This window comes from Phodopus roborovskii, unplaced genomic scaffold (assembly GCF_943737965.1).
Source record: "Phodopus roborovskii unplaced genomic scaffold, PHOROB, whole genome shotgun sequence".
Taxonomy (NCBI): Eukaryota; Metazoa; Chordata; class Mammalia; order Rodentia; family Cricetidae; genus Phodopus; species Phodopus roborovskii.
In genome coordinates, this window is record NW_026126482.1 from 12,780,104 (window position 1) to 12,800,051 (window position 19,948).

Consider the following 19,948-nt stretch of genomic DNA (forward strand, 5'->3'; position numbering starts at 1 on the left):
ACACAACCCAACTCTTAAAGATAACAGCCCATCTATGAACACACATCTTTTGAATTCAGGGAGGTTGAATCCTGTGGCGATTTGGGGAGGGGAGGGGTTGTGAGAAAACTATCATTAATTCTACACTAGCACCCCTCTTCAGAGAGAAACCCTCTAGCTCCCCCTCCCCAGAGTTAGGCAACCAGCAATCTATTTTCTGTTCCTATAAATTTGTCTATTTCTGGACATTTCATCTAACTCACACAATACTGGCCTTATGTGACTTTTTTTTTTCCACTTAGCATATTTTTTCAGGACCATGCATGTTACAAGCTTTTATCAGTACTCTATTCTTTTTCATGGCTGCATATTATTCTATGGCACAAGCAGACCACATGTTTACCTACTGATCATGTGATGGCCATTTGTGGTATTTTCCTTTGAGGCTATTAAGAATAACTGGGACTGGAGAGATGGCTCAGTGGTTAAGAGTACTGTCTGCTCTTCTAGAGGACCCAGATTCAATTCCCAGCACCCACATGGCAGCTCACAACTGTTTTTAACTCTAGTTCCAGGGGATCTGACACCTTTACACCAATGCACATAAAATAAAGTTATATTTCAAAAAAAAGAATAACTGTACTATGGCCCTTCATATATAAAAGTCTTCGGGGGATTCTTGTTTTTGTTTATTTGAGGTTTTTTTTGCCTTTTAGTATTTTGAGAACAGGTCTCTCTACATAGCCCAGGCTGGCCTGAACTCATTATACAGCCCAGGTTGGTCTTGACCTTGCGATTCTGCTGCTCATCTCTTGAGTGCAATGATCACAGGCACATGTGCCAGCATGCCCAGTCCCCACCTATATATTTTTGTGTGGATGTATATTTTAAGTCTCTTGTTATCTGTCATGATTTGAATATGAACTGCTTTTCAGGTTCATACATCTCAACATGTCCCTAGCTATTGATGTATTTAGGGAGGCTGTGGAGCTGTTAGAAGGTGGCACAAATTGAAAGATGAGGGTCACTGGGGCACAGGGCTTGGTTCTAACTCACCTCTGTTTCAGGTAAGAGATCTCTCTGCTTCTCAATCTGTTAAGATGGTACTGGCTGTGCTACAAGCTCCTGCCACCAAGTGTGAAGCCATAGCTACCACACCTTTCTGTCATGTCAGACTGTATTTCCTGAACCATGAACCAAAATATAAATCCGTTCTCCCCTAAACTGTCCATGCATTCCACCAGGTAGATGAAAAAAGGAACTAATACCCAGAAGAAATGGACCCCTGCCATCCACCTAAGCGTTTCCAAGCCCCATGACGGAAATGACCCATGTGGTCTAGTGGCACTGTAAGGAAGGTATATGATGCACCCCCAGGCAATCACCATGCAGCAAGAAGTGAGAACATACAAGCTCTACTGTGAGGAGCAATGCAAATGCTGTGAACACACCAAAACAGGCAAAGTGTGGCTCCATGGGAAACAGCGAAAGTGAGCAAGATCGGCCCATGGTGTCAGCAACGCATGCAGACCAGGAAAGCAGCCACAGGAGGCTGACCACACATGGCTTCTTGCTTTCTCGTTGGCTACATTCACTGTAATAAATCATAGAGCTATATGATTGCAATCTGGGTACTTTCTATAAGTCTCACACACCATGAAAGCTCACTTTAACTTTAAAGATGAACAGGAGAGTGGGAAGTGAGGAGGTGGCTTAGGAGTTAAGAACACTTGTTCTTGTAGAGGCCCTGGCTTCAGTTCCCAGAACCCACAGGTAACTAACAACTGTAAGTACAGCCCCAGAGGATCCGGCACTGTTCTGACTCCACAAGCACTGCATGCATGTGCGCATACCTACACACACATACAAAAGTAAAAATTAATTCTTTTAAAACTACCATGAATAAAGCTTTAAAATAAACAAAAAATCAATTACAAATCAATAAAAATAACCTGGGCCAGTGCGATGTTTAGTGAGTAAGGGCACCTGCCACCAAACCTAATGACTTGGATTTGATCCCCAGAACCCACACGACAGAAGGAACACCAGCTCCCAAGTTGTCCTAGTCCCTCTCTCCCTCCACACACATGCACATATATGTGTTCCTGTGTAGGAGTGCCCCACACACACACAAACGTAAGTGAACAAAAAGAGAATAGCCAACAATGGGTACAGGGTATCTAAAGTGTCCCTGGAACACACACCAGGCACACTAGAGCATGGAGCATAGAGCTGGACACTCAAACTTCTGGAGTATAAAGAAAGGGGGCAGAACTACAGGTAACCAGCAATGGTGTCAACACACACTATGCACTATGTAATTATAGTTTAAAGGGTAATAAAACCCCAAGCCAAACAAAGTTAAGGTTTGAGTCCACTCCATGGAGTTCAATTACCCATGATTAATGAAACAGATGGCATCACAGACAAGATGAAAGATCACATATCCATAAATGTACTTTGAACAAAAACCTGATATAAGAACAGAACCAGCTAAGTGTAGTGGCTGGTGCAGGACTTTAATCCCAGCACTGGGGGGGGGGGGGCACAGAAACGAAGATCTCTGATAGTTTGGGGCCAGCCTGGCCAATATAGCAAGTTCCATGCCAGCCAGAGCTAACAGCAATACCCTATCTCAAAAACAGCACAGAACCAGGCATGGTGGTAGACACCTATAATCTTAGCACTAGGGAGGCCAGAGTAGAAGGGTTTTAAGTTCAAAGACAACTAATGAGAGACTTCATCTCAAAAAAGAAAACAAAACAAAACAAAACCAACAAACAACAAAACAGACTGGACAGGCAATGGTACCAAAAAAAAAAAAAAAAAAAAAAAAAAGACTGCAGGTATGCAGTACACATGTGCACAAACTCACCCCATAGACAGATGCACACTAACAACTATAGCTACAAGGCACTGGCACAAAGACTCTCAGGGTGGACTCTGCATTGTTCTGGGTGGAGTAAGGCCTGAGGCTGGACACAGTGGGCAGAGAAGCACAGTGGAAGGTGGGACTCCAAAGAGGCAGGTTCTGAGGCGCCTTCCCTCCCAACTTCCAGTCACATCAGCTCCACCGACCTTGGGTGCCACATATGAAGACATCTGAGGCTGTAAGCACAGCTGTCGCAGAAGACAATGACGACAGCTGTTAAAAGGTAAGCCAGAGTGGTCCCAAAGAAGAAAAGCAATCATCTTCAGGGTCACTGCGCTTCACAGTCTACCCTGACTGAAAGAAGCTCACTAGCTTCTCACAGGAATACTAGCTCCTTCTAGAACTGAGAAAACAACTCAGAGAACACTTGTCTCCAAACAAGTTTCCCCAAGAGACTGACAGAAAGAGCAAAAAGTCCCAGACCTATGAGGCAGGAGTCTCAGAGCCTGACCAACTCCTGCCTGTTTCACAGAATGCTCTGGGGAGGGAATAGGAAATGCCTATCCCAGAGCAGGCACACCTGTGGTGCAGCCTGGATCCTGGCAAGAGCAGCTGGGAGGCCTATTTCAGAGGAAGCAAAACAAGCCCCAAGAGTCCCCAGTCTCACCCCACTTCCCACAAAGAATCAATTTCCTCTTGTCATCTAGCCCTGCTCCCTAGACACAAGGTAGCAGGCAACAGTAGGAAGGGAAGGCACCTCCTCACTGGCCTGTCCATGCACGTGTGGAGGAAAAAGGAGCTGTGGCATGCCCTGAGGAAGATACAATACATGCAAACATCCCGCCAAGCCTGGTACACCGTCCACGGTGCTACTGCTCACTGCCAACATGTACCACCTTGGGGGCTGAGAAGATCCACACTTTGAGTCATCCCTCTGGTCACTGCAGCAGAGAAAGTGCTGGTTGTGAACCTTCACAAAAGTGAGTCATAGCTACTGTGTGTTCCACTGTGTGTCTCAATATTAAAATGAGAACTAGGGCTGGAGAGATGGCTCAATGCAAGGGCTGCTCTTGCAAAGAACCTGAGTTCCATTCCCAGCACCCACATCTAGTGGCTCACAATAGCCTGTAACTCCAGCTCCAGGGGATCCAACACCCTCTTCTTGCCTCCATGGGTGCCTATGCTCACATGCACATACCCAAATATTACACACACACACACACACGGGGGGGGGGGCGGGAGGGAGATAAAGACAAAAGACAGAATATTTTTGTTTGTTTTTTGAGATAGGGTTTCTCTGTGACAGCCCTGACTATCCTGGAACTCACGTTATAGACCAGGCTGGCCTTGATCTCACAGATCCACCTGTCTCTGCCTCCCAAGTGCCTGGATTAAAGGTGTGTGCCACCACTGTCTGGCCAGATCCACATAATTAAAAAATAAAATCTTTTTTAAAAAATGTTTATGCTTTGTCTGTATGTATATCTATGTACCACACGTGTACCTGGTGCCCTCAGAGGCCAGAAAAGGGCATCAGAGCCCCTGGGACTAAAGTTACAGGCTATTGTGAGCTTCTATGTGGGAGCTGGAAACTTAAATTGGGTCCTCAAGAAGAGCAGCCAGTGTTCTTAACCATGAGCCATCTCTCCAACACCAATAAAATATATCTTTTAAAGCAGTCAAGGCTAACAGTCACCTGAACAGGAGTCCACTGTAGAACAGACACCCTTTGGGGTCAAAGACTGCACAAAAATACAGCCTGGTTTAAAATTAGTTCTCATGATAGGTGGTGGTGGCACACACCATTAATCCAAGAACTCAGGAAGCAGAGGCAGGTGGATCTCTGTGAGTTCAAGACCAGCCTGGCTCCAAAACTACAGAGAAACCCTGTCTCCAAAAACCAACAATAAATAAATAAAACTAGTTCTCCATCTCAGTGATTCATACTCATCCAACAGTGAGCAACAGGGTCTCCTAGCAGCCTCTAAGGAAGGCCTACCAAGAACATACACAAAGAAAGAGCTCTGTGGATGGCTGGAAAGAACCTTGACTTCACGCCTACATTTCTATCAAGCCACACTCAGAACCAGAGTGTCAACTGAGATCCAAAAGAGACAAGACACAACTCTTGCCAAGAGCTGTGGCCACTGTCTTGGCCAGTATGGAGAGTCAGGCAGTTTTAAAAAGAAGCACTTAGCCTCAGACCCTCCATCAGAGAGTGGACCTGCATTCTGGAGCCCCTTCTAAAGCCCCTGCACACTCATGGAACCTGTATGTGAGGAGCTTCTGAGCTTGGTCAGGACACAGGATTGGCCCAGGGGCAGCAGGGAGGACTAGACCTATTTAGGCGGTGACACGAAGTCCAGCAGCAATCCCAGGCAACAGAATGCCCTCTAAGTCAACACCACCATCAACCAGTGCAGGAGGCAAGGCAGGGCCATCCCAACAAAACAGTGAGGCAGCCTGCCTAGTGCACTGAAATGCAAGAAGTTTGTGCCTCCTCTCAGCAGGCACAGAAATGGGGGAGGGGGACAGGTTAAGACACTCAGGAAGGATACAGGTAATGAATGGGTGACAGCCGTATGATGGATGGCACACTCTACGGCAGGTGGAGACAGCAAGTCCAAGGTGCTGGGCAGGGTGGGGCTGGATAGGCCGACCTTGGAAGAAGGGCATCCCCTCTTTCCTACCCCCATCACTGACTGAACAGTCACCCTAGTGACTGATTAGCAGCAGTAGTTAGTTCCCAGACGACGCCTCTCCTAGGTCTTCCTCATTTCCCAGGCACATTCCCAGGCACATCCCAGGCACATTCCTGAATTGCCCTTAGTAGCCATGGGCCAAATCACAATCAATACATAATGTTGGCAAATTTCAGTTACCCAGCGATTGAATCCCACTTAGATCCCCAAAATTATTTCAGAAACATCAATACCACTGAGGATTTAATCACCCTGGGTGTGGTCTGGGTTTTGGAATATTTAAAGTCCCACATGATCTGTAGTAGGCAATTTTGAGCAAGTAAACCTGCCAACTCCCTTAAAGGGACCCCAGAGGCACCCTGGTAGATTCTACCCCACCCACACCCCACCCCAGCCAGCTGTTCACCCAACCCCTACTGTGTGAGAAGGTTCTAAGGAGGACTCCCAAGATCAACTCCCTCCACCATGTTTAGGACACTTCCTGAGCACACACGGGCAATGCAGGGGCAAGAAGGCTCCACAGACAGCGAGAGGAGAAGGGTTTTGTCAGGTGCCTTGCACAAGAGAATCTCTACCGCCCATCTCACAGGTAAGCCTGGCTCATAAAGCCAGGCAATCCACCCCAGGGCATTACCACGGGCATTTTTACTATAAAAACCCACCCTTGTCTTTGCAGCAAAGTCCCCACAAGAAAGAGTAATTTAGGCTTCCAGGAAGTCAGGAGTCATGTGGGCACAAAGACTACCTACCTCTGCCTAACCCCACAGCTTAGCTGGCTTCAACCATCGATCACATGGCAGGTATTCAGGAGGCCCACTAAACCCAGGCTTCTCCAAAAGCACATCATCCTTCCCACAGCAAGAAGCTGAGGCAGCTTCCTTTCTCCCAGGAGCCTATGCTCATGACTGAGAGTCACTGGGACCAGAGGCCCTGGAGGCACCCCAAAACAACATAGGGCTGTAGTGTCTGTCTCTGGTCTTGTCTGTGTTGGTCCCCTCCTCTCCCCAACCATTCCATAGCCAACTGAGAACCCAGCTGCCCTGGGCAGCGTCCAAATGCTAAGCTGCTTTTAGAAAACTGGGGATTCATCCCTGGGCAGAAGGGATTTAGCCAGAATTGGGCGACATTTAGAGAAGATTACACCCTAATTGCCCTGGTGTCAGCAGGCAGCCTCCTGCCAACTGAGCCCTGGGACTGGCAGAAGTCCCTAGAGACCCTGACTTCCCTATCCAAGGACACAGAGCAGCACTGGGGCCTGGAGACCAGCCCTCATCTTCCACAGCAGCTGGCTCAACACAGGACTTCCATTTGGCGGCTTGTGGTCAGGACAGAGGGAGGGATCTAAAGGCCCCATGGGTAGCTTCCAGCTCACATCTGTTATGGGCCAGAGGAAGACGACTCAACAAGCAGGCAGAACAGCCTGAACCACGAGAGGCTACAGACCACAGATACATGTGGAAGCAGGCCACCTTCCTTACTGTCTCTAGCCCTAGTCACATTCCTTCACCTCACTAGCCTGTTTTAGCAAGAGAAATCAGAGAGGCTCATGTCCTGAAAATGAGAGGAGACTCTCAAATATAAGCCATCCCCACCCAGGCCCTAGAGAGTTTCTCACCACAGAACCAATAACAAGAGCCCAAGGAGAGTTGAGAGACCATTGCAGGCTGTAGACAGATGAGCTTTTTTTCCAGTTCTGAAGGTTCTAGGCAGTGGGTAGGCCTGTGGACACTGGAGCACTGCAGCACTGTCCCAGGATGCAGTGGTAACAGATACCCTGGGTGCACATCCAACCCTGGCCCTCTGTGGGCAGGTCCCTGCCATAAGGAACTTGCATACCTTGAAGTGGTATCATTAGGCTCAGACTAAAGGATGCTGGGACTATGTGTCCTGAAAGTTAGAGTGACCACAGCTGTCCGATCTCCGATCCCAGCTCAGAGATCTTGGCTTCAACATGCCTTGGCCTTTTCAAGTCACCCCAGGTAGCCTTCCATTTCTTCTTACGCTGTCACATGACCCTCACACACTGTCATCCTGGACATCCTCTTTTGGAGACTACCACGGGCTATGTCATCATCTACTTTAGCTTGACTAGTTTGTACTCCACAATATAACAGTGCTGGGAGATGGGGTCTAACGGGAGTCCTAAAGGTCACCGGAGGGGACCCTTCATGAATGATGAGTGTCTTCTTGGGCAGTCACACATACCTATTTCCCCCTTGGCGGCTTTCCACCATGAGTGAGCATCATGAGGCCCTCAGCAGAGGACCAGCAAGTGTAGGTGCTATGTGTGCCTCCAGAACCATATGCTCAAATAAGCCCCTTCCTTTAGATTTCTGTATTGCAATAGAAAGAGGACTAAGACGCAGACCAACTATCATATTGAGGACAGTGGTTGCAGCTGCAGTAGCAGTCATAATGCAAACCACAACTGCTGTCTGAAAAAAAGCCATCCTTACAACCCCTCACCAAGAATTTACAGTATGGAGCTGATGTGGGGTTCTTAAAGGAGGGGAGATGCTAAGGAAGGACACAATAAGCTCAAGTTCTTGGAGGAGTGGAGAAGAGGCACTCACTCACCCTGGGCATCCCTGAGAGTAGGATGGTGATTCACACTCCAGCTCCTAACAGGTCAGGAGAAAGGCGCCCATGGGGGATGAGGCACAGCCACAGGATGAGGGGGAAAGAAGTGTGGCCAAGGACAAGAAGGCTCAGGCCTGGGACAGGACACTACGTCAAAGGGGACCGGGATAATCTGGTCTAGAGGTCAGAGTGCCACCCAAATAACCAAAGGTCCTTATGCAAGCATACATACAACTGCCCCAACGTAAAGAGGGGCAGGCACAGGAGGAGAAGGCAATTGTCTAAGAGGGGCATCAGGAAGGATGAGACAAGCAGCCAGTCAAGGGGCAAGGAAGGACTCCCAGAGGAAGGTGGTGACAGCAGGTACCAGCAGGAGTTGCATGAAGATGGGGTTGACCCTGAAATGATAGTAGAGGCATCTGACTCAAATGCACAGTAATCTGACACCCTTCAAGCCCACCACCCCCCTCCCCACCCCATCAGCCCCTACTTATGTGAATGAACGCCCAAGAACTGGAGCCCAGCAGCTGGTCCCTCCCTTAATGGCTCAAACAGCCCACTTACAGGAGTGAAGGCCATCCGGGCAGAAAGAATGACACAGAAACATCCTGTGGACAGACTTAGAAGCAAGAGCGTGGGACACACTAGAAAAGAAATGTCACGCTCACTGCTTATGAAAAATCTATCCATTATCTACTGGGGTAAATTCTATTACTTTTTCTCAGAGTTAAAAACCAAACAAGACTATCATTAATTGGCAGTGATTAAGGGTAACCCTGCCATTCCAAGGACTGGCAAGCCTCGGTCAGGAAGGCAGGAAAAGGCACGCCTTGGTTTGCCTTATACAGGTGTTCCTAAAACTCACTACACTGTACCATACATAAAGAACAACTACAGGGCTCAGAGGAAAATGGATTGATACACAACATGAAAATGAGGAGCTAGGATGACAGCCCAGCAGCTAACAGCACCTTACCATCAAGTGTGATGGCCTGAGTTTGATTCTTAGATTCTTAGAACCCATATGGTGGAAAGAGGGCTGACTCCCATACGTTGTCCTGTGACCTCCAAGTACAAGGCATGACGGAGATATGTGTGTGTGTGTGTGTGCACAAAATTAGAAAAAAAAAAAAAAAGGAGATGAGTCAGTGGGTAAGAGTGCTTACCATGCAAGCTTGAAGATCTGAGTTCAAATTCCTAAGAACCCACACAAAAAGCCAAGCATGGCAATGCATTCTGTAACTGCAGTGATGGTGGAGGTGGAGTATAGCAGAGGCAGAAGGGCCACTGGCCACCTGCCTAGCTCCAGATTCAGTGAGAGACTCTGCCTCAAAGAAACAAGGTGAGAAACAGGACACTCAATGTCCTCCTCTGACCTCTGCACAAATGCAGAGTTGCATACACTACACATACATCCCTTCCTTCTTCCCTTCTTACTCTCTCCCTCTCTCTCTCTCTCACACACACACACACACACACACACACACACAAATAAAAGCCCAATAAAGTGGCTGACATACTGTTAAAATAGCATTGCACTGGCAAAAGAAAACCCACGCAGCTCAACGGAACAGAACAGGGGGCCCAAAAAGAGAGGCACACACATAGACCCCAATGGTGTTTGACAAGGAGCAAAGGCAACTAGCCATGCCAAACCAACTGGATGCCACATGAGAAGTAATCACACACAGCCCCAAACTCTTCACAAAAGTTCATTCCAAACAGACCAGAGGCTCAAATGAAAAATCTACTGTGAAGGTGGCTAAAGTCAAAGAAACACCTAAATGATCTTGGGTTTGGTTATAAAGTTTGAAACAGTAGCAACATGATCCACAGACACAAGTGCAGCATTAAAAGGCCTGTCTGTCAAAGACACTACTGAGAAGATACTGAGAAGACTAGTGTGGTCTGAGACTCAAAACAGCTAAGTGCTCACTGACAGTTTAATAAGCAAGCAAGCAACTGGACTGAAAATGACCGCAAGACCAGGAAAGACACAAAGCATACTGATGACAAAGGAGCATATGAAAAAATTCCCTGGGTTCCAACCTCAGCATGGCAAAATAATAACAATGACAAAATGTAAGTGTTGAAAAGATGCCCAGGGCCATGCATCCTCAGAGAACTGCAAATTGAACAGTAACCGTGTTCCACTATGCATGGATTAATGCAGCCAATATCCAACGGCAGCAGGGAAAGCCACCAAGAATGGAGGCAGCGGGAGCTCTCGGTTGCCGCTGATGGCAATGCCAAATAGACCAGTCAGTTCGGAAGCCAACCTTGCTTCTTACACAGCTAAACAGTTTCAACCCACTCACATATTTACCCAAATGATTCTGAAAACTTGTCTACAGTACCTTTATCCATAACTGAAAAAAGTAAAGCAACCAAAATACCCTTCAATGGGTGAACAGTTGGCCAAACATGAGAAGAGATGAAGACACAGATGAATCTTACATGTTCCAAGTGCATGGCATTCTGATAAAAAGAAAATTATAGAGATGGTAAAAAGATCAGTGACTGACAGAGGTGAAGGCAAGTAGGTAAACTACAGGGGATTATTTTTCAAAGTGGTAAGTAATTCTTTATAACGCTGAAAGGGTACACACATTATACTATGGTTAAAGCCAGATAACACGGAAAAAAAAAAAGTCAGCTTTCTGAGGCAATGTCTCATGTATCAATGAGTAAATCTCAATATATGTGAATGTTAAAAAAAAAAAAAAAAAAAAAAAAAAAAAAAAAACTATTGGGGATCCTAGGGTGGAATGCGGACTGTGGTCAAACAATTTAAACTGCAAGTAAGGGGTGTAGAAATATCACGATGGGGTAAGTAACTGTGGGGAAAAGAGAAATCTGTAAAATTAAAGGTAAAAGGCTGATGAACTAGCCTGCTGGGGCACAAATGAACCATCTAGATTCCTGCACATGTGAACTAGGACCAATAAGTTACAATGTGACAGATGGTGGGTGCCAGGTGTCTCACTGCTGGAGTAGGAGGCTGCAGATAAGCAGGTGGCAAGAATGACCGACCACATGGTGACAGATGAGGCTGGACACAGTAATATGAGTTCACATTTGCAGATAATGTGTGTACATGACTTAGGAGACGCACAACTCCCTCTGCAGCTGAAGGGCCTAGCACTAGTCATACCTTGGTACAATGAGCAACTAGATCTTTGTTTCTAGTATGTCTCTCATCTAAAGAAACTAGAGCTTTTTGGGAGAAATGGCTGGTTCCAGAATTAATACAGAACATAAGTCTGGAACATCTTGTAGTATCAGAAAATTTTAAAAAGTGCTTAACAAAGCCAGGCAGTAGTGGCACACACCTTTAATCCCAGCACTCAGAGGCAGAGGCAGGCTGTTCTCTGTGAGTTTGAAGCCAGCCTGGTCTACACAGCGAGTTCCAGGACAGGCTCTAAAGCACAGAGAAACCCTGTCTTGAAAAAAGCAAACAAACAAATAAAGAAAACCAAACAAAAAGATACTTAACAAGGGGCTAGAGAGAGAGAGAGCTCAGTTAGTTAAGTTCTTGCTGCTCAAGTGAGTTCAAATCAAAAGCACATAATGTAAAAGGCACCTATAACCCCAGCACTAGGGAGAATGGTGAGGAGGGGTCTTGCTGGCCAAATAAATCAGTGAACTGTAGGTTCAGTGAAAAACCCGTCCCCTAAAACATGGTAGAGAGCAAGTGGATACACCCAAAATTACCTCTGGCCTTTACACATATGTACACCTGCATACTAACCCCCCCCACACACACACACAAAGGCCTAAGTAAAAAAGTAAGTCACAATAATAGAGTATATCAGGATCATAAGAGGCAAAGCTAGAGAAACTTTTATCAGGCAAATTAAATGCTATGACTGCCCACAGAATAAAGTAAAAGTCCAACGTCTCTATACATATAAAATAATAAAGAAAGGGTGAGAGCTAAGGACAATGTAAAAGTAACCCCACACATTCTGCTGACTTTCTTCCTTAGAGCACGGTGTGGAAAAGTGGGGGAGGAGCAACTTTAGTGTGGAGAAATCTGTGAAAAGTCGCTGTCTCAAAACTTCACGTTGGTTTGTCTGGTTTTTTTCCACATTACCTGGTTTTGACAAGTGCATAAAATCATTTTTATACCCTTCCAGTGTCATATAGAATTGTTTTACCATCTTGAAAAACAACCCCTTGCACTGCCCACCCTGCCCACCCCCATGAGTCTCAGGCAAGTGATCATAGTCAACAACAGCCATGATGATGCAAATACCTGACATGTTGACAAGACGGGCTATGATTGTTCTCCTATGAATCCACAATACAAACCTACTCAAAAAAAAAAAAAAAAAAAAAATCAAATAACAAATGTCACCACTGACTTTCCACAAAGCACCTGACCAATCTTCCTTAGAACTGTCAGTCACCGAAATACAGAATGTCTGAGAAACTGTCATACCCTCAAGTAGCCTGAGAAGACACCAGGTATAAGCAAAGACAACCTAGACCAAGCACAGGCTTTATGACAACTTCCCAAACCTGGTTCAACTTTAACAGGTATTATCATACTAATATACGACATGAATGAGAGGGACAATGGGGATGTCCAAAGCTCTCTGTACTATCTGCACTGTCTATAAATCTAGAATGGTCCTAAAGGATTTATTTTTTAATTAATGATAAAAAGGCAGCACATAGCTTGGTAGCGTCAATGGTGAAAGCACAGAAATTCTGGCACATGACACTTGGTTCTAACAAGGTGCTGAGGGGCTGGTGCGGATGTGGCATCGCAGGCCAGCAGCTCTGGAGCATCTGTGACGTGGTGAGAGGCAGATTTTTCACTTGGTACAGGAAGTGTCCAATCAGATGTGCAAGTGTGTTCTCACAGGGCTTAGGCCAGCTGTGCCCAGGGCTGTGTTCATTAGAGTTATTTGAGGCAGAGCCTCACATAGTTTGGTCTGGCCTTGAACTTGCATCTGAGGATAACCTTGACCTTTTGATCCTCTGGGATTAGAAGCACACACCACCTCAGACTGTTAATTGGCACTGAGGATGAAACCCAGGGATTCACGTGTGCTAGCCAAGCACTCTACCTACCCTTTGGTGTTTTGTTTTGTTTTTTTAACAAATGAAACTACACACAGGTAAATGCAAAATTCCCATTATTCTCATATCTTATCTCCACATACCAATCACTGTGAAACAAAAGCTCTAAAAATCTCAATGACCCAAGGTGGGAAAGCGAGTGTGGCTCAGACAGACAATGAATTGTTAGGTTTCAGGTGTGAAAACTCAATAGACCTTGTTCTGAGGACAATACTTCTTATTTTCTCAACAAAGTCACTGCTGCAGAAGTAAGAAAGCAAGATGAGCTGAGGCACAGAAGCCAGACTGGCCACAGCCAGGCACTGCAGGCACAGACAGGAGCATGGACGGCTCCACCACACCCTTCTCTCAACTCTTCAGCCTGCCCTGGTAGCCCATGCCCTTAATCACAGCACTCATCCAGGCAGAGGCAGGTGGGTCTATAAATCCAAGGCCAGCCTGGTGAGTTCTAGAACAGCCAGGCCTACACAGAGAAACCCTGTCTCAAAACACCAAAAAAACAAAACAAAACAAAAAACCCTCATCTAATTTTTGAAAACTGTGACATGCACCATGGTCTCCCTGTATTGTGGTGTCTGTGTGTTCACATGCTCATGGGGAGAGGAACCAACAAGGAGAAACACCCAGTGTTCCCACTTTCCCCGAATTGCACAGGTTCTACAACAGACACTAGTTGCTCTGCTCTGTATCCTGAAGCTCCTAAAATATTCAGTGATGTCTAAAGAGTGAAGTGGCCTTCCACTCCTGCACTCTTCAATGCCATCGTCCACCTGAGCAGGGGCCTCACGGCTTCAGGAAAGTTGAGGGGCCCTGGCCCCGGGCCTCCACCTCTGCCCACCTCCAGGCTTGGTCTAGAGAGGAAGGAGAGCAGCCACACTACTTTCTGTTTCAAGAGTGGGCTTGAGGAACTGCTTTGAATACTAACCAGAAGGGGCCTGGAGCCCAAACCTCAACTATCTGAGCTTGCACGGTCATGAGTCCTTCTCACACGCAGCCATTGCAACATGGCAACATGATGGAGAATGTCAAGAAGAAATGAAATCGTTCTTTACCCTGTAAGCAGAACAGCCTGGAAAGAAAACAAAAAACAAAACAACAACCAAAAAACAAAAACAAAAATGAGACTGCTTACTGGGAGTGCTGCACCAATATCTGCTCTCCACACTCCAATAAAGACCTGGGCCCTGAGTGGATCCAGCAGGAATGCCACATGGACCTGGGCCAGGGCTCTTGCTGAGGATGGCTGCTCAGACCTAAGGGAAGGACAGTGACCATACAAGTATTCCTAGTGTGCCAGACTGTAGTGACAGGCACCATTATTAAGCAACTAAGGCCCAGACAAAGGAGTGGCTCATTTAAGGCCACACAGTTCCCAAGAGCTCAGGCAGGGTACCCACAGGACTGGGCACCACATGCAACTAGCCTCCTCTCTTGCTCAGGCAATGCCTCGTTTCTCTGAGGCCTGCTGGCTCTTCTGAGAGCTGTGAGGCTCCCAGCACTGGGCCTGAGCCTCCCTTTGGCCCCACCTGCTAAGCCTCAAAGTATTCCTGGCATCTCTGAAGACAGGCTTGCTCCATCACAGCTCTGCCAGCCCTATGCCCTGTGGAAGGTAGCCAAGGCCACACCTCCACATGCTGGCAGGGCTGGCCTGGAGCAGCCATTCACATGCCTGGGGCAGCTTTTCTGCAGGTACAGGTGTCTGGTTCCATGCCCTTAGAACAGCAGGGTCTGCTGTGGCAGTTAACATTGTTAAAAGTAGAAGAACCTCATCAAACTCCTTCATGACCCCCTGACCCACATTGGGTGTTTAGAAAGGTAGGCCCAGAAGAAGGGAGGTCACTGAAGAAGTGGACACCAAGGCCACTGTCTAGATGCCTATTGCCGCCTCTCTTCAACTGCCTCAAAGATCTGCAAGACTCTGAACACGATTACCTTCACACAAACAGTACATTGCTGATACCCCATCTGGCCCCATAAAACACATTTGTGGCTCCTGTGCCTGACCCCATTATCTGTCTGCTCAAGAAATGGATAAAATGACAGTCTGAGGGTGTCCGAGAATCAGGGGAACGCTTACTCATTTAAAAAGAAACCAGGACCTTCCCCTCTCTGGAAGCAAAAACTCCAGGAGGCTGGGCCTCATTCTGGTGGGGCACCAATCTATGCACCTTTAAGTGCATCCCCTGCTAATCCCTTTGTCACTCCCACCTCCTCAAGTGGTCCAAGGGCTGGAAACAGCAGCTCAGGCAAGCCCAGAGTTAAAGAACCTGCCAGAAAGTATCTAAGCTTAGAGCTGAATGGGGCTTCCAGGAAGAAGGGAGAAAAACTGGGTGGTCCCACAAACGGGCAAGCATGACGCACAGGGCAGCCCTCAGAGGTGGCAAAGACAAAAAGGCTTAGGGAGGTGCTTCATGTACCACATGGAAGAGCTTGAGGCCTGAATGAGGTGGAGTTAGGCTGACAAAGCATTTACTGGGTTCCAGGTACTGTGCCCAGCCTGGCGCTGGATTCCACCCACATGGGCATGATGATGCATAGAACTCAGCACCACCAGAAGTGACAGGGGATAGCAACCAGGGTGTGTCCAGGCCTGTTCTTGGGCCAAGCCCAGGTGTAGCAGAAACTGCTCCTGGGACTCTCTCATGACAGAGATGGGGAACCCAAACTCAGCACATTCACCTACAGTAACTACCCTGCTCTGCCAGCCCAACATGACCTGTATTCCCAAAGCTGCAGCTAAGGACACAACAAGCTGTTTCATGGCCACTCAGGACCATAAACACTATGAGGCTAGAAAATTCTCTATCCTACCATGCTGGAGAAGGAAAGAAGGCACAGCATGACTTGGGACAGATGTGGCCCTTACTGACTTAGACACAGACACAGACACACAGACACTCAACAAAATGGACCACTGAACATCCTGTCTACTTCTGTCCTCAGTCAACACCCAGACCATGGTCAGTGGGACACAGCCATTCACTCAGAAATAAATACAGCAGGATTAACACTGAGTTAGCTCACCTACCACAAGACTCTCCTTAGCTCTGGTGATAAACCCTTTTACCTGGTCAGCCAGGTTCCTCACCTCAAAGACTTTCAGCGTTAAATGCGGGCAGGAGAACAAGCAACCACCGCATGCCTTATTAGTAACTAAATCTACCACAGCTAAAGGAACAAACAATTAAGATGGTACACCTCTCCATGGGAGAAAACTTCCCACATACACTGTCTACTTAAATTTTGATTTGCTTTTTAAGTAGAAGTTAGTGTTTTCAAATACAAAACTGACTAAAATTAAGGTGTTTGACAAGAGTATGCTCCGGCATGAGTGTGAGCAACAGACACAATGCTGACAAAAAGCAAACTGGCACAAACTTTTGGCAATACCCTCTGAAGGTGAGGTGCTCTTCTAGACGCTACTAGGAACTTCTAGAAGAAACCTTATCCCACCTCACCAAGGGGAGAAGTGCAGTCTATCCAAGCCTATATAGCCTGTGTGTGGATGAGGTAAGAAGTGGCATTAGGCTAAACAGATGCCTAAAGAACACCTAGCGAATAGACCACACTGTCTTCCCTCATCTACCACTTTCCCTCCAGATAAAGACATGGCTGTGTGTATGGCATCGTTCTTCAGTGTGCCATTAAATGATTGTGCCCATAACAGTAACTGCTGAGAGCTGACAAACGGAGGTCCCTACGGTGAAGACCGGATAGGTCACCAACTGCCTGTTTGCACAGCAAATACTACTGAAGGAAACATGTTCATTCAGAAGACAGTGGGTTTCACAAGAAATGCAAGTGGGAAGGCAACCTTATCTGTATGTGCTAAGGGAGTGGCACCATAATTAGCAGTTGCTACCTGGCTGGAGAACCAAGGAAGGGAAGGGGAGTCCCAGACAGAAGACCAAATATGGAATGAGGGCACACCCACTCCGGTCTGTCACATCACTTTATCCCAAGGGAAGGAGAGATGCCCATTCCACTCTTGTAAACCCACTGCCAGAGGAGCTAGCCTGGGGAGGTTACTGATGTCCTCCGACAGACAATGGATTTTTACATGCTGTGTGAGTACCCAATTCCTGCCCACCCAAAGAAGCAGTCACTCTGGTACTCACCAGCCCTGCTCTACCTAGACCTTACGGATTCGTTCCCCAGAAAAGTAATAGAGGCTCTGAGAGTTCAGGCCTATCCCAAGGCTGGCTGGGAGCAGATGTACCAGAGGAGATGAGCCTGTGACTAATACCAAGACCTGGCCTTTCCTAATACAGAATGCTAAGAGCAATACTTCTGGGTCGGTGAAGCTGTACCCCTATTTTGCAGAGGTGGAAGCTAAGGCTTGGGGAGAGCATACCCATGGCCACATCATAAGCCACAGGGAAGGGTTGGTCCAAACTCCAGTGTGTCCTCCCAAAAAGCATTTCTCCACAGTCTCCAGGACAAGGCTGGGAAGTCAAGAAGGATGGGGGACACTAACTCCTAAATCACCCTATAAAGTCTGTCCAGGTTCCTCCCACTCCCTTTCCCAGCTTGGGGGGGGGTCTAATCTCTCCCCACGGTGGGATGACACAGAGCACCATGTTTCCTACAGAAGGAATATAGATATCACGGTGACAGGCAGAGCCCAAGAAGCAGAGCAAGACATGAAGTGGTCAGTGGAAGCCATGTATCCCCAGCAGTGGGAGCACCATTACCGAGATGAGGGAAAAGCAGCTGGCTGAGCCAGAGCTAAGTCACAGATGGGATGGATACGGGGAAATCCAGCCGGTCAAGGGCCACAGGCACCCAGGAGCCACGACTCACTCAGCCCTGTATCCATCCCGTCCCAGCCTCAGGCAGGCATGAAATCAGATAAAATGCAAAGAGGGGGAAATGATTTGTTTTTAGATGACAGTGGCCAATCTGACCCAGGCCCAGACTCAGCCTCTCCCTGAGGGTCAGCTTTGCATCAATGGCTGAAAGCGCATCATCTGCTCGCCCCCCACCTACACAGACACACCCAAGGCAGCAACGACTACGGCAGAGCATCAGACCGTAACGAAAGGGTCACCAAGGCCTGCAGAGAGAACTAGCGGATGCATGGGGCTGCAGGGAGTCTGGACCTCCTGAGCCAGGCACTGGCCGCTGGAGGAGGCCAAGCTCGCTCACTCTCCCCCATTGCCCTGGGCCACAACTCCGGGTTCCCTGCCCCACCCCTGATACCTCCCACCACTGGGCAGGGTGACCTTAGCGCCCCAGACGGGGGTCGCAGGCGGCCACTCACCTCTTTGAGCTGCTCCATCTCGCTGCGGATGGCCTCATAGTCCACCTCGAGCTCCTCGAACTGCAGCTTGAGCTGGTGCTTCTCCTCGAGCACCGCCAGCCCATACTCGGCCGCCTGGATCTTCTCACGCGTGGTCTCGGCCAGCTCGTGGGACAGCCGCTTCACCTCGGCGCGCAGCCACTCCGGCTGTGCCTCCATCACCAGATGCGCGTACTCCTCCTCCTCCGACGGCGCGGACATGGTGGCCGCGCGCCGAGGCCGGCTCCCACCTTGGCTCCCACAAACCGGGCCCTCTTAGTGCCGCCGCCGCCCAGCCCCGACGGCCGCCCGCGCCGCCGCACTGCTCCTCCCTGACGCGCGGGGAACACTGGGGGCTGCAGTCCCGCTGCTCATGGACTACACAACCCGTAGTCCCTCACGCCCGCCCGGCCTGCGTCTGTGATTGGTCTAAATTCCCAGGGGGCGGGGTCCAGCACGGTGCCAGCCTACGTCTCCTTAGCATTGTGGGAGATGTAGTCCTGCTTCGGGTTCACGCCCTAGCCCGTTGTGCGCCGCGCCCGCTTGGCTCCAGTCTGTGATTGGCCGGCGCCGCTGACGTGACAGAAGTAGGGGTGCCACCGACCCGAGCCCAGGGACCCGGCAACCACCCAAAGAACCTCCAGCCTCGCCCTCCCAGCCTTTGTAGAGTAAGGCGAGCCAGGCTGTGGATACCAAGAGTAAGATTCGTGTCCCACAACGTCCGAGCATCGCTTGCCAGAATGTGGCGCGCGCTCTATGCGGGATTTGAATGACTTGTGGCGCGCCACGGGCACTGCCAAAAGGATGTGGACAACCCGACGCCAGGGACTCACGGGGAGCCCAAACCCGGACACTACTATCTCTTGTCCCACAGTCCGTTAGAATATTTTTTCATGGAACGAAGGCACTTTCCGTGAGCACGGTGTCATACATGTGTTTAAATGTTGTCTAGCCCTCGTTTTCGGCGTGAGAGATTATTTCAAGCTATAAATCTAAATAAACAACCCCCCCCATGGTGGTTTGGATATAACACGCTTGCTCTTCTCTCTCTCTCTCTCTCTCTCTCTCTCTCTCTCTCTCTCTCTCTCACACACACACACACACACACACACACACACACACACACACACCCTGCCCGCCCCGCGCAAACACCACACCCTACAGCTGCAGACCACCATGAAACATAGAGGTCAACTGAAGAGAAGGCTCAGAGAATAAAGCGCTTGCTGAGCAAGCGCAAGGATCTAAATTTGCATCCCCAGAGCCCACATAAAGCACAGTCTGTAATCCCAATGTTCCCGAGGCAAGATGGGAGGTGGAGACTGGAGAATCTCCTGAAGCTAGCCTGGTGTATGAAGAAAACAAACATCAAAAAAAAAAAAAAAAAAAAAAAAACAAAACAAAACAAAACAAAACAAAAACAAAAACAAAAACAAAGATATC

At 48.2% G+C, this 19,948-nt stretch overlaps 1 protein-coding gene across 2 annotated transcripts in view; it reads right to left on the minus strand.

Moving 5' to 3' along the window:
- Bicd2 (BICD cargo adaptor 2) overlaps positions 1–18,842 on the minus strand; it is a 44,961-nt gene extending 26,119 nt beyond the window's left edge. Inside the window, exon 1 of one of the 2 annotated variants that reach the window (XM_051194301.1) lies at positions 18,488–18,841. In XM_051194301.1, the coding sequence (XP_051050258.1) occupies positions 18,488–18,727 (240 nt within the window). In that variant the 5' untranslated portion in view covers positions 18,728–18,841. Of the gene's footprint in view, positions 1–18,487 lie in introns of both variants that reach the window. The other variant, XM_051194300.1, reaches the window with a different exon arrangement.
- Positions 18,843–19,948: the final 1,106 nt, after the last annotated feature.